Here is a 16,121-nt window from a genome sequence, read left to right on the forward strand (position 1 = left end):
GTTTCTCCTGAAGTAGGTGTGGCTACACACCATCCGGAGAACCTACAGACTATTACAAGCAGATATCTTATATTCCCGGGTTACTTTGGCATGTGTGTATAATCCATCTGCAAATCTTGCAGAGGGCCTGTAGGGGGTGGTAGATTCCCATGTCTTCCGTGTGCTTTTCCTTGAACATTATTCTGTGCACAAGTCATGCATGAGTCGACCAGATCGTCTATCAATCCCTGCAATTGGTGTGTACAGAACAGTGACTTGTAATGTTCTGATATGTACTGTTTTCCTAAATGTCCAGGACCATGAAGATTAGATATTAGGAGCGGTGCTGATGCAGTAGGAACCCCCAATATCCGATCTTTTGTCCACATACCTGTACCTGTCGTCTGCAGTCCCTGAGATTTCCAGTACTTGATGTCCTCACTGGTAGACTGTTTCTGAAGTTGATATACTACTGACACCCAGTTTTCACTTTCAAAGTCTGTCATGAATAATAACTTATTTTCCCTTCTCGTGTCTCTCTTGGCTGCCATTTTTGCTGCTCTGTCTGCTAGGTTGTTTCCCATAGCTTGATAATCTCCTTTTGCAGAGTGTCCTTTCACTTTTATCACACTTATAGCTTCTGGCAATTGAATTGCATGTAGCAAGTGATCTATGTATTTCTGATTCGCTACCTTCTTCCCGTCTGCTGAGATATACCCCCTATTTTTCCATATTAATGCATAATCATGCACTGTTCCAAATGCATAGCTACTGTCAGTATAAATATTCACTTTGTGTCCTGCAAATATTTCACAGGCTCTTGTGAGCGCTACCAGCTCAGCTTGTTGTGCCGAAGTTGTGACAATTGGTTCAGCTTCTATCACTTGATTCGGGAGCATGACCACTGCGTAACCTGTTTGGTATGTCCTGTCATCTGGTCTCGTGCATGATCCATCCACAAAAACAACTATACTGTCAGTCTGTGGTGTGTCCTTTAAATCTTCCCTAGGTGTTGTGCATGACAAGATTATTTCATCACATCTGTGTTCAGGTATTGGGTCTACTTGTTCGTCAGAACCTTCACGCTTAAGTCTCAAAAGTGTATGCAAAAATCTTATCACTGGTGAGGTGTCTGGACATGTCTTTATCAACAGGTTTGCCGTACTGAGTAATATGGTCTCATATCCGGACAGTCTCTGAGCTGTCATGTGTTGTGTGGTCATGTTTTGAAGGAGGGACAAGACTGTATGAGTGGTGAAAAGTTCCATTATATTTCCATGGACTATCTTAGTAGCATCCTTTACTGACATTGCCGCGGCTGCTAATGCTTGGAGACAGTGAGGCATTCCAAGAACTACAGGAGGTAATTTTCTCGATAGGTATGAAACTGGCCTGTTTCTCCCCCCATGTGTCTGTGTCAAAACTGCTGCATAGGTTTCTCCCGATACCACGCAGTATAATTGGAATGGCTTTCCATAATCTGCCAGGGCCAAGGCTGGGGCTTGGGTCAGGGACCGAATCAATCTCTCAAAGGCTTCTACTCTGTCCTCTGTCCACTCCACTACCTTTGGTGCTTCTGTGAGTGTAGTTTTTCTTAGGATTGAATCCCAATGGGAGCAATCGGGAATCCACTGCCTACAATACACTATTGACCCTAGAAAGGACAGCATTGTAGCTTTGTCCCTCGGCCTGCTTAGGGAGGTCACTGCCTTGACTCTAGCGGGTGAGATCTTTCTCTCTCCTGCCTCTATTATGCACCCCAGATACTCTACCTGGGTACTTGCATATTGGATTTTCTTCTTCGAGGCCAGGTGTCCTTTGCTTGCCAAGTGGTCTAATAAACTCTGTGAATCTATTTCGCAGGCTTCTAATTCCGAATTGGAGAGTAAAAGGTCGTCTGTGTACTGTATTAAGGTGGATCCCCTCTTTGGTTCCCAATCTTCCAATGTAGCCTTTAATACAATAGAAAAGGCTGCTGGGCTATCCCCAAAACCTTGTGGGAGACGGGTTCAAGTCACCTGACCATCATCAGCCCACTGAAAAGCAAAAAGATTTTGTGCATCCCAAGCCACTGGTATGGAAAAGAACGCATTACTGAGGTCAACTACAGTGTAGTATCTGGATCCCGCAGGAATGGCCCCAAACACAGCTGTAAGATCTGCCACCAAGGGGGGAAGTGGGATAATTGCCTTATTTACCTTCCTCAGATCCTGTACCAGTCTCTATGTGCCATTAGCCATTTTTACAGGAATTATCGGGGTATTCCAGGGACTGACAATTTTCCTAAGAATTCCCTTCTGCAAGTATTTCTCAATTTGTGGCTTTATACCCTCTAACTTTTCCTCACTCAATGGGTATTGTTTCTGAAAGGTTGGCATAACCCCCTCCTTCAAACAGGGCCGGTAGGGCTCACAGTTAATCGTTCCTACTGAGTCTTTACATTTTGCCCAAATTGGATGATTTTCCAGGGACATTGGTATGCTTAAAAGGAACCCATTCATGTCACGTCTCTTTGGGTTTGTCAGGTCACATTTCATTGAGGTTGCTGTCAGTCTTCCCTTTTTGTCAAAGACTAATGAAATCTGTAATGCTGCCATTAAATCCCTTCCTAATAGGCAAACGGGGCATTCTAGTAGGACTGCAAAAGACATGTGCGTCACTAGTTCCCCCGTAAGAGTACAAACCGGGAGCGGTGCTGTCACCTTATGTATCACTGTCGTCCCATTTATACCCATAGAACTTCCTTCGGTGCATTTATCATTAATGAAGTCTATTTTGTTTACACTTGAAGTCGTTGCTCCGGTGTCAAGTAACAAATTAACTTTAATACCATCAATTTGCAGTATTACTTGTGGTAAGACTTGCCAATGAGTTGGAACAAAATGCATAATGAAGGATGGGACTCGTTCTGGGCACCCCTAATAGTAATTGTTCCCCCGTGGGGACGGGTACTGTTCATGCTCAGACCACCTCTGTAAGTCTGATTGCAAATTGGGTTGTCTACTCCCCCCATCCTGTGCTGGCCAGTGTATGTTAATAAGATCTCCCTGGGGTTGTCTTCTTGTCATATCTTGCTGTCTTTCCTGTTGTCTGGGCCCCCCTCGGTAGTCAGAGGCGCCTCTCCCTCTGTATCCTCTCCTATCTTCATCTCTCACCTTTGGACATTCCCGCCTCCAGTGACCTAGACTCCCACAAATGAAACAGCCCTGTCTCTGATTTCTTTCTACTCTTCCCAGGTAATCTGCCTGGCCCCTACTTCTCGGACCTCTTCTATTATTCCTTCCCCGGGAGAAACCTGACATCATCATGTAATTGCTTTCCCCACCTGACAATATAGACTCCTGTTGTATGTCTTGCTGCATTAACAATGGAAATACTCCTCCCTTCTGATTGAAAACACCAGAGGCCGAGCGTTTTGCTATGTCATCCATAAATTCTGTCACTGATTGAGTAAGCCATTCGTTATTCACTAATTTTATTAGCTGTGTTGTCTTAGGGTCTCCATTTGTCATACATGTAGTCTTGAACAATTCAGGTGAATTCATTCCTGTACTACTGTAGAGGTCCAACAGTCTCTTACAGAAACTATAAAAATCCTCTTTCGGCTCCTGTTTTGTATTTAGCATTGTGTGTAAGCCTGAATCCCCTTTGTATCTTTTCATCCATTCTACTCCTATCTTATCCCAAAACTTCTTCCAAACCTTGGGGCCATCTCTCTCTCCTCCATCCCTAACTTCTTTTTCTGATGCCCTCATTATCTTTTCTGGATCGATTTGGGAGCCAGTGTCTGGGTCTATGGCTGATAGTATTATCTGAATATCCTCCATAGTTAAATGGCTCCCTGCGGTATACTTCTGCAGAAACATAGCTGCTGCTCTAGGGTCCTTTTTTGGATTGGGGCACATATCTTTCAGTTCCTTCATTAATCCTAAAGGAAGAGGGATATGGACTTCAGTGCTACCCACAGTAATCATGGGAAGCCGCAGTTGTGTGCCTTTCTTATCCCCTTCCTCAGGTGTTAGAGTGAGTTTGGAAAATTCATCTGTCAGGGGTTGGATTACTCCAGGTATTCTAGGGCTGGAGGTTGCCAGGGGAATTCCATGTTCCAAACTGTCCGCCTCTATCTGTGTCTCAATTCCTGTTCTCCTACCGTGTTCTTCCTGAGCCCTGGTTTCCCAGTCCTTCTTCACCCTCCAGTATTCCTGTCTTAGTTTTTCTATCTCGGTCAGCAGCTGTTTTTTTTTGTTAGTCACAGCTCTGGTTCTGCCACACTCTCCTCCCAAAATGCCCTTTAATTCATCCATCTGTTGCTCACTAGGAAGGTCAGTATCATCTGGGTCCTCGTGATTATATATAACGGGAAAGACATCCTGAAGGGGAAGTTGTTTAATGTAGACTATGTCTGTCTTTAGTTTATCCCTCAGTTGAATCAGATCATGTACATAAATGTCCATGCTCTCTCTATATTCATATATATATTTTACACATATATCTAACATGTGCATTAGGATAAAGAAAGACACCGCAGCACGTCCGTTTGGTGAAGAAAGTGGGACCCTTTATTCACCTGTGCGACGTTTCGGTCCGCTTACTGGGACCATTCTCTTGAGAATGGTCCCAGTAAGCGGACCGAAACGTCGCACAGGTGAATAAAGGGTCCCACTTTCTTCACCAAACGGACGTGCTGCGGTGTCTTTCTTTATCCTATATTGTACACCTTGGTAAGGTGTTCTTCGCCGCTGGCACCAATACCCGACTACCAGGAGTGCTGCCTTGATTTCTTTTCCTAACATGTGCATTAGACATATATTTTACATTTACTGCAATACGGGTTATATATATTTAAGCATCTTGTATATTGACCTTCACCTGTGGTTTAGATAAGTGAAAGACGTTTTATCAGGTAAATGTTGGTACAAAATAAACAAAGATAATTCCGCGAAATATTTGAACAAAGCTAAAATCAACAAAGATTGTGGTTAGATATCTGAATTCTAAGAATTATAAATGCGTCACATATGTACATTGTTTCTAGGAAATTATCATGACTTTTTCGTTACCTGATTGGCTAAGCTTAGGGGAGGTATATGGTAATCTTGTGGTTTGTATCTATAAATTGGCTACGATGTCAAAATAAAGTTGCAACCATCCTCTGCTACCAATTGAAAGGGCCCCTGGTTTGTCTATGGGTGAACCTCCGGCCGGACAACCACTGAAGACCAATACACGTTGATAGGTTTAAAATGGTTGCAACTTTATTTTGACATCGTAGCCAATTTATAGATACAAACCACAAGATTACCATATACCTCCCCTAAGCTTAACCAATCAGGTAACGAAAAAGTCATGATAATTTCTTAGAAACAATGTACATATGTGACGCATTTATAATTCTTAGAATTCAGATATCTAACCACAATCTTTGTTGACTTTAGCTTTGTTCAAATATTTCGCGGAATTATCTTTGTTTATTTTGTACCAACATTTACCTGATAAAACGTCTTTCACTTATCTAAACCACAGGTGAAGGTCAATATACAAGATGCTTAAATATATATAACCCGTATTGCAGTAAATGTAAAATATATGTCTAATGCACATGTTAGATATATGTGTAAAATATATATATGCATATATATGTTTCTGCAGCTATGATGCCATGCATTCGGCAATTCTCTCTTCAGGTACCTTTATCACAAATGTGGCCTTCTTTTGCTAAAGCATGCATATCTCTTTTTAGCCATGCGGTTTTGAGCTTCAGACAGCCATTTCCTGATAGCTTGTGTTACTAGACCTTGTTGTCATAAGAGTATAAAATATTTCCTTTAAAGAAGAACTCTGTATACTTAATACAAGCATATAAGGCTGAATTAATATATATGTGAACGTGTGTGGATACAGACATAATTTCCTTACAGAATCCACACAGGGGCATTATTCAATACATAAAGCAGCTGGGGCATCATTACCATTTTTAAAAGGTTTACTCTACCCACTACCGATAAAAAGAGTCTACACCATGTCCTTACCTTCAGCCTAAAAGTAGTTAGCAAAGGGGTTAAATTAAGTTCTTCAAAATCCAACAGTCTAGGTGTTATATACAGCCCTAAATATTTAAATTTCCCTACCCAGGGTACCAAACTATTGACTTGCGCACCTGAAAGGGCCTGTCCATCCACCGGCATCAAAGCAGACTTCTGCCAATTTATCCGGAGCCCAGAGAAGCCTCCAAATCTATCTATTAGAGCCATGGCTGCATCCAGAGAGTTCCCAGTGTCGCCCAAGAATAACATAGTGTCATCAGCATACATAGCCACTTTATTTTGCATCTCACCATATCTAAACCCCACAATATGAGGTGACAGGCGAATAAGGGCCACAAGTGGCTCAATTGCTAGAGCAAACAACAAGGGCGACAATGGGCACCCCTGTCTGGTGCCTCTGGCCAAAGCGAAGCTATCTGACAGCCCCCCATTAGCTCTAATTCTTGCCCTGGAGCTCGAGTACAGGACCTTCACCCACCGAATGAACCGTGCACCAAAGCCCATGACTCTCAGGGTCCCCCACAGGTAGTTCCATTCAACACTGTCGAACGCCTTGGCGGCATCTAGCGCGAGTAAAGCCCTATCCCCTCCATTATCAATATTCAGGCTAGCATACAGTCTGCGGATATTTATAGCAGTCGATTTCCCAGGCATAAAGCCTGTTTGATCCGGGTGCACAATAGTCAGAATCACTCTGGACAACCTGTTCGCCAGCACCTTCGCCAGGAGCTTCACATCCGCTGTTAAGAGCGAAATTGGTCTATAAGAATCGGGAAAATTGGGATCCTTCCCAGGCTTAGGAATAACTACAATGATTGCTTCCTGCATTGAATGTGTTAGCGAACCCGTCTCCAGAGAATATTCAAGGACCTTGAGTAACTCGGGGAGAAGTACCCCCTGTAACTTTTTATATACCTCCACTGGTAGACCGTCTGCCCCCAGGCCTTACCATTCGCCATCTCCCCAAGAGCGACCTCCAGCTCCTCAAGTGAGATCGGCTTTTCTAATCTCTCCCTATCTTCATCTGACAGCACTGATAACTGTGCCTCTGCCAAGAAGGCGGACATGGCCTCCTCAGAACTAGAGACAGTGGAAGCATATAGAGACACATAAAAACTTTTTAGAATGTCTAATATCCCTTTTGTGTCCTGGCTACTATTCCCAGTTCCATCTCTTAGTTCCTGTATGCAGGAAGAGCCCCTCTGTGCCTGAGAAACAACTGACAGCAGATGGCCTACTTTCTCCCCCTCCTCAAAAGATCTTTGGCGGTAAAAACTATCCTCTCTGCGGCCTGTAATAAGTGACACCTCAACTGTTCCTGAGCTACCGCCAGCACCTCACTATTAGCCAGGGTAGTGGATCTACTAAACATCCTCTCGGCCTCTGCTACTTGTACATGAGCTTTAACATCCGCCTCTCTGGACTTAGATTTATGCTTACTAATTTCTTTAATCAGTACACCCCTCAAGAACACTTTCATGGCATCCCAGACTCCGTGTATTGAAGCCGTCTCTCCATTGATAGCAAAGTACTCCCTGACCCCCAGAGAAACCCCGGATAGGTCACCAAGTACATTTAGCCAATGTGGGTTACATTTCCAAAACCTTGGTCCCTGTCTAAGCACGCCCAGGCACACATCAATCTGCACCAAAGAATGGTCAGTCAACGACCGAGGTTGATAGATGACATCCCTTATCAGTGGTAGCATAACATCATTAACCAAAGCCAGATCTATGCGCGATAATGAATGATGTGTAGCAGATCTACATGAAAATACCCGCCCATCAGGGTTACGCAGTCTCCATACATCAAATATACCGGTTTCATTCATAATATTCTTTAGAGCTACACTCCCCGGTGATCCACTAGCTCCTTCTACCCAACATCTATCTAAGGAGTCATTTAATGTGCAATTGAAGTCCCCCACTAGTAGCCACGGCAGTCCAGGGAAGTCCGCCACAAAGGTCATAATATCCCGTATATGGGGAGAAGCAAACGGTGGAGGCACATACACTGACACCAACACCACCTGAATCCCATCAATCTTGCACACAACACATACATACCTGCCCTCAGCATCCACACATTGCTGCATATGTTCATATCTAATACTTTTATGCACAATCGCACTTACACACCTGGAGTGAGAGGAATAAATTGCATGTACCACATGACCCACCCAGTTCTTATTCAGACACTGCACATTATCATTGGTCAAATGCATTTCCTGGAGGCAACATATGGCTGGCTGAAACCGTCCCAAATATTGAAATATACACTGTCGTTTCCGTGCATCTGCCATACCTCTCACATTCCAGCTCAACACTTTAATCACCTGTGTCATGGTGAAATATTGCGACATATCTGAATCTCACACCTCACTCAAAGATCACCCGCTCAGAGTTCACGCCCCTTTCCCATCTCCTATCTGTCTCCCTAACCCCCCACCCTCCCCTCCCTATTAATCAGGTTGCTGTAAACAATTTCCCCAACCCCCCCCCCCCTCACCAAGATCCAACTCTAAAACAGGGCAATCCGTAAGCACCTTGCCCATTAATGAACAATAATCATTACTGATTCCAACACACTCCCTCAGGGAGAGAATCCTCTCCACAACTGGGAAACACATTTCAATCCCCCCAACCTCCTACTCCCGCCTCAGGATCTACCATGCGGTAGCAACACATAATGCACTTCTTAACTGGTGTAACATTAAAGTGACATTAGGGTGTAATCCCATGTATAAAAAATAAACCCAAATGGCAAACTATTTCCTTCAAGTGTCCAGGGCTCCACTTCTCAGTTGCCGCTCGTGGACGTCTAGCCACTGTGCCGCTTCATCTGGATCCTCAAAAAATCTGGCGGATCCCAATGCCACCATTTGCAATTTATCCGGGAACAGCATGGCGTATGGAACCTGTAGCCCTCTAAGCCTTTTCTCGATGTCGATAAATCTGCTCCTCCTCCGCTGCACCTCATTTGAATAATCTGGAAAAATGGACACCTTGACCCCGTTCAGGACCATCTCATCATTGTCCCTGGACTGACGCAGGATAGTGTCCCGATCTTTAAAATGCAAAATCTTTGCCAGTATGGGGCGAGGAGGCCTGCCTGACGGGAGCGGCCGCGTAGGCACTCTGTGCGCCCGCTCAACCGCATACAGGGAAGATAGGCCCTTCTCATGAAATAACTGGTATAACCATTTCTCCACAAATTCAGTAGCATTAGCCCTCTCCGTCTTCTCTGGCATTCCCACAATTCGCAGGTTATTCCTCCGCGACCTGTTCTCTAGGTCATCCGCTTTGGCATATAAGGCAGCAATATCTTTCACATTTGTCTTAGACGCCATTTGCAAAGGCTGAATTACAAACCGGATTCCAAAAAAGTTGGGACACTAAACAAATTGTGAATAAAAACTGAATGCAATGATGTGGAGATGGCAAATGTCAATATTTTATTTGTAATAGAACGTAGATGACAGATCAAACGTTTAATCAGAGTAAATATATCATTTTAAAGGAAAAATACGTTGATTCAAAATTTCACGGTGTCAACAAATCCCCAAAAAGTTGGGACAAGTAGCAATAAGAGGCTGGAAAAAGTAAATTTGAGCATAACGAAGAGCTGGAAGACCAATTAACACTAATTAGGTCAATTGGCAACATGATTGGGTATAAAAAGAGCTTCTCAGAGTGGCAGTGTCTCTCAGAAGCCAAGATGGGTAGAGGATCACCAATTCCCACAATGTTGCGCAGAAAGATAGTGGAGCAATATCAGAAAGGTGTTACCCAGCGAAAAATTGCAAAGACTTTGCATATATCATCATCAACTGTGCATAACATCATCCGAAGATTCAGAGAATCTGGAACAATCTCTGTGCGTAAGGGTCAAGGCCGTAAAACCATACTGGATGCCCGTGATCTCCGGGCCCTTAAACGACACTGCACCACAAACAGGAATGCTACTGTGAAGGAAATCACAGAATGGGCTCAGGAATACTTCCAGAAACCATTGTCAGTGAACACAATCCACCGTGCCATCCGTTGTTGCCAGCTGAAACTCTACAGTGCAAAGAAGAAGCCATTTCTAAGCAAGATCCACAAGCTCAGGCGTTTTCACTGGGCCAGGGATCATTTAAAATGGAGTGTGGCAAAATGGAAGACTGTTCTGTGGTCAGACGAGTCACGATTCGAAGTTCTTTTTGGAAATCTGGGACGCCATGTCATCCGGACCAAAGAGGACAAGGACAACCCAAGTTGTTATCAACGCTCAGTTCAGAAGCCTGCATCTCTGATGGTATGGGGTTGCATGAGTGCGTGTGGCATGGGCAGCTTGCATGTCTGGAAAGGCACCATCAATGCAGAAAAATATATTCAGGTTCTAGAACAACATATGCTCCCATCCAGACGTCATCTCTTTCAGGGAAGACCCTGCATTTTTCAACAAGATAATGCCAGACCACATTCTGCATCAATCACAACATCATGGCTGCGTAGGAGAAGGATCCGGGTACTGAAATGGCCAGTCTGCAGTCCAGATCTTTCACCTATAGAGAACATTTGGCGCATCATAAAGAGGAAGGTGCAACAAAGAAGGCCCAAGACGATTGAACAGTTAGAGGCCTGTATTAGACAAGAATGGGAGAGCATTCCTATTTCTAAACTTGAGAAACTAGTCTCCTTGGTCCCCAGACGTCTGTTGAGTGTTGTAAGAAGAAGGGGAGATGCCACACAGTGGTGAAAATGGCCTTGTCCCAACTTTTTGGGGATTTGTTGACACCATGAAATTCTAATCCAACATATTTTTCCCTTAAAATGGTACATTTTCTCAGTTTAAACTTTTGTTCTGTGATTTATGTTCTATTCTGAATAAAATATTAGAAGTTGGCACCTCCACATCATTGCATTCAGTTTTTATTCATGATTTGTATAGTGTTCCAACTTTTTTGGAATCCGGTTTGTACGTCTTCCAATGAGGACACCCTCTTTTCCAATTCAGAGGTGCGCTCAGAAATCTTGTGCAAGTCATGTCTAATTATAGACACATCAGATCGCAGGCTGCCAACTTGTACTGTGAGCACTTTCAGGGTACTGTTGCAACTTGCCACGGCCGCCATTATATCCTTCAGAGTGGGTTCCTTTGCAGATTCAGCTCGAGGGCCCACTGAAGCATTTGCAGGGCCTGCAGGATTGGGCAGAGGCTGACCGGCCGAGTCCGGGCCGTCACCATCTATGGAACCGTCCTCCTGATCAGAGGAGGTAGGTATATCAGTCCCTTTATCACTAGCCCAGTCGCCCACTCCGCCATCAAGTCTGGCATACTTGCTGAGTTTAGCTGCCACGCTGTGGCTCACCATCTCCTGCAGCGCCGTCACCTCTCCACCTTTGGCGCCATCTTGGCCCATCTCCAGGCGGTCTTGTTTAACAGCTTTGCTCAATTTTCTTGGCATTTCCAGGTTCCCAATCGCGACACAGCAGCCACCGGACACTTTCCTCTCACCAGGTAAGGTTTTCCAAGCAGTCTAAGTGTGCTACCAGTGTAACAGAGCAGGATACTAGCAGGAGCAGTGAACGGTGCGTCTTACTCCATGCGCTCACAGGCCACGCCCCCCCGAACCCGAACTTTTACTAAAAAGTTCGGGTTCTGGTCTGGGGTCCAAAAATCCTAAAGTTCGGTACGAACCCGAACTTTACAGTTTGGGTTCGCTCAACCCTACTTGTTGACTGTAGCCCCCTGGCAATGGTGCGCTGTGGGGCCTGGAACAGTTGCTCCATGTGCACCATTTGTTATTCCAGCCCTGAGTGCCATTGGCAGTCTGGGCACGCATGTGACATCTAAAATTATATTACTATTAGCAATAAGTCAGATTAGCATAATACACAGTGCATTACTCAAAAAGTCACAAAGGAAAATATTGATTTCATAAATGTATTATTATTTGAAATTTCATATACTTATATTTTCAATCAATTTTTTTATATTTTTATACTGGCACAGATGTTAATTAATTCTACAACATGACAGTTAAAACTGTAGACAGTAAGATTCAATGATCAAAGCTTCTAGCATTCCTGCAAGAGTTTAATTAGTGTTTAATGGTTGGAAGCATGATATAAATGGCAATTAATTTAAATTAATATTATTTTCTCATCTACTTTTAACATACTCCATGCAAGATCCATCCTGATATGTCTGCTTCCATAGACAGCTGTAGGGAACATGTTTGTTGACGATACTGCTATGCACCATCACATTTTTATTACATACAGATGCAATGGGGATGTAATTTTCTTGCAAGCAGTTGTATGCCTTATGAAAATTGAGCCAGAATAGAGGTTTAGTGGTTACAAGAAAACCTTTGGTCCCTTCGTTCCTTGTAACAACTAACAGCTTTGTGCATAATTAGCATTAGTTTAAAGTTATTCCTGCAGATGCTACATTTTTTTTAGCTCTAAAAGCTGTTAAAAAAGCCTTGCATGCTACACCAAGCGGAAATACGTTTAGATATTTGGTAAACTAATTAATTCATTCAAATACGTATAGTGAAAGCCAATATTAACATCATTCACTATTAAATGTGTTCTAATACTAGGAAAATCATATCCTAAAAATAATTATAAATTCTTAAGATAGAACTACGTGGTAATAAGGTGCATGAGATTCCATATCACGACTATCACAAAAATGAATAGTAACAAAGTACAGACTTACTAATGATAATGCACCATTAATTCAAATAAATTCTAACTTAAAGAGGACCTTTCACCGATTCTTACCCTATGAACTAAGTATACAGACATGTGGAACGGCGCCCGGGGATCTCTCTGCACTTACTATTATCCCCGGGCGCCGCTCCGTTCTCCTGCTATGCCCTCCGGTATCTCCGTTCCCTAAGTTATGGTAGGCGGAGTCTGCCCTAGCGCTGGCCAATCGCATTGCAGAGCTCACAGCCTGGGAGAAAATAACCTCCCAGGCTGTGAGCTCTGCGCTGCGATTGGCCAGCGCTAGGGCAGACTCCGCCTACCATAACTTAGGGACTGGTATCTCCGCCTACTATAACTTAGTGAGCGGAGATACCGGAGGGCATAGCAGGAGAACGGAGCGGCGCCCGGGGATAATAGTAAGTGCAGTGAGATCCCCGGGCGCCGCTCTACATATCTGTATAGTTAGTTCATAGGGTAAGAATTGGTGAAAGGTCCTCTTTAAATGTGACTTTGCACAGTATGACCCCATGAACACATTATAAGGCAGTAATGATTCTAAACTTTTTTGAGCATGCTTTACAACCAATCTATAATTTAAATATTTCTTCAACCCAAGATAGGATGGTCTCAAAGCTCACAGTTTTGCTTTTGAATCAAATTGCTTTTAAATGGTTATCTTTCATATGTCTCTTTGCAATTGGGCATACAGAACTACTGGTCTGCATTGTAATTATTTTTGACTTTCATTGTAAATATGATGCTATACATGAATGTACGTATTCACCAAACAATTACTCACAGGTCTTTTCCCTAGTCAACCTTCTGCTTTATAATGTCTGCTGAGATAACATTTACGTTCTCATTTTACAGCTGTCCTCAGTTCTACAAAAAAATGTTTTATATACTTTTATAGGAATATGACTATTCTATGTACAGGTAAATGAACACTTACATACAAGTTTTAGAAAAAGGCTAAAGTTCCAAAACGTACTCTATACTTTAGCTAGCATCAAGTTACATATAGTAAAACATTAAAGACTATTATTTCAGTGGGTGTGGAACTACTGCATGAACCGACTAGACTTTGGGTTAAAACTAAGGATGTTATGCTAGCAGTTCCCTGGTATTCACCCTTTAACCCCTGTACAGGGATCTGGACTTCGCTGCAGAGAAACCACCAGGTCTTTACCTTCTGATGTAGTTCCTGTGTGATTGACAGCATACCCACAGGGGTCAAACATAGTGGAGGAAAAGCACTGAGGGGTCAGGCAGAATCGTAGTCTGGCCGAGGTCAGGACTTGCAGAATGCATGCTATATGATAAACGGTACTTGGTTGGTGGAGGAAGCAAAGGGTCAATAAGTAGGTCAGGTACAGGCTAGGTAAGGCAGCAGAGGGTCATAATCCAGTAAACAGGCAGGCGTTAGTGCACTGGCAGACAAACTAATACAGCTCACCTTTGCAAGGAATTAGCAGTGGTGGTATGGTTTTCAATTGTACCACCGATCACTCTTGCTTCCAAATATGTCAAGAAAGGAAGTGTTCTCATAAATATTAGCGGCATAACTTAGAGGTTAAGGAAAAAAGTGGTGATTGTAATATATCACCAGATGTAATACAAACCGGATTCCAAAAAAGTTGGGACACTATACAAATCGTGAATAAAAACTGAATGCAATGATGTGGAGGTGCCAACTTCTAATATTTTATTCAGAATAGAACATAAATCACGGAACAAAAGTTTAAACTGAGAAAATGTACCATTTTAAGGGAAAAATATGTTGAATCAGAATTTCATGGTGACAAGGCCATTTTCACCACTGTGTGGCATCTCCCCTTCTTCTTACAACACTCAACAGACGTCTGGGGACCGAGGAGACCAGTTTCTCAAGTTTAGAAATAGGAATGCTCTCCCATTCTTGTCTAATACAGGCCTCTAACTGTTCAATCGTCTTGGGCCTTCTTTGTTGCACCTTCCTCTTTATGATGCGCCAAATGTTCTCTATAGGTGAAAGATCTGGACTGCAGACTGGCCATTTCAGTACCCGGATCCTTCTCCTATGCAGCCATGATGTTGTGATTGATGCAGAATGTGGTCTGGCATTATCTTGTTGAAAAATGCAGGGTCTTCCCTGAAAGAGATGACGTCTGGATGGGAGCATATGTTGTTCTAGAACCTGAATATATTTTTCTGCATTGATGGTGCCTTTCCAGACATGCAAGCTGCCCATGCCACACGCACTCATGCAACCCCATACCATCAGAGATGCAGGCTTCTGAACTGAGCGTTGATAACAACTTGGGTTGTCCTTGTCCTCTTTGGTCCGGATGACATGGCGTCCCAGATTTCCAAAAAGAACTTCGAATCGTGACTCGTCTGACCACAGAACAGTCTTCCATTTTGCCACACTCCATTTTAAATGATCCCTGGCCCAGTGAAAACGCCTGAGCTTGTGGATCTTGCTTAGAAATGGCTTCTTCTTTGCACTGTAGAGTTTCAGCTGGCAACGGCGGATGGCACGGTGGATTGTGTTCACTGACAATGGTTTCTGGAAGTATTCCTGAGCCCATTCTGTGATTTCCTTTACAGTAGCATTCCTGTTTGTGGTGCAGTGTCGTTTAAGGGCCCGGAGATCACGGGCATCCAGTATGGTTTTACGGCCTTGACCCTTACGCACAGAGATTGTTCCAGATTCTCTGAATCTTCGGATGATGTTATGCACAGTTGATGATGATAGATGCAAAGTCATTGCAATTTTTCGCTGGGTAACACCTTTCTGATATTGCTCCACTATCTTTCTGCGCAACATTGTGGGAATTGGTGATCCTCTACCCATCTTGGCTTCTGAGAGACACTGCCACTCTGAGAAGCTCTTTTTATACCCAATCATGTTGCCAATTGACCTAATTAGTGTTATTTGGTCTTCCAGTTCTTCGTTATGCTCAAATTTACTTTTTCCAGCCTCTTATTGCTACTTGTCCCAACTTTTTTGGGATTTGTTGACACCGTGAAAATTGGAATCAACGTATTTTTCCTTTAAAATGATACATTTACTCGGATTAAACGTTTGATCTGTCATCTACATTCTATTACAAATAAAATATTGACGTTTGCCATCTCCACATCATTGCATTCAGTTTTTATTCACAATTTGTTTAGTGTCCCAACTTTTTTGGAATCCGGTTTGTATAAATATGTATATGAAAAATATAAAACTGGTTTGGTAATCCTCTCCAACTACTGTATAGTGTTTGAATTATCTGAAGTAAGGAACACCAGGAGGACTCATCATCAGGATTCAACAATAGTTATATAAAAAATGAATAAAGGAATTTATTTTCAGTCTTCATTAAAGTTGATTACTAACAAAAATAGTTTAGGAAGTCTTAATCTA

At 43.0% G+C, this 16,121-nt stretch overlaps 1 protein-coding gene across 1 annotated transcript; it reads right to left on the reverse strand.

The window, feature by feature from the left end:
- Positions 1–2,849: 2,849 nt before the first annotated feature.
- On the reverse strand, positions 2,850–4,435 carry LOC121001011. The gene is made up of 2 exons (XM_040431870.1): positions 3,748–4,435; positions 2,850–2,956 (listed from the first exon to the last, which is right to left on the reverse strand). The coding sequence occupies exons 1-2, from the start codon at positions 4,431–4,433 to the stop codon at positions 2,941–2,943; spliced, it is 702 nt and encodes a 233-aa protein (XP_040287804.1). The 5' UTR covers positions 4,434–4,435; the 3' UTR covers positions 2,850–2,940.
- Positions 4,436–16,121: the final 11,686 nt, after the last annotated feature.

Source organism: Bufo bufo, chromosome 5 (assembly GCF_905171765.1).
Source record: "Bufo bufo chromosome 5, aBufBuf1.1, whole genome shotgun sequence".
Lineage (NCBI taxonomy): Eukaryota > Metazoa > Chordata > Amphibia > Anura > Bufonidae > Bufo > Bufo bufo.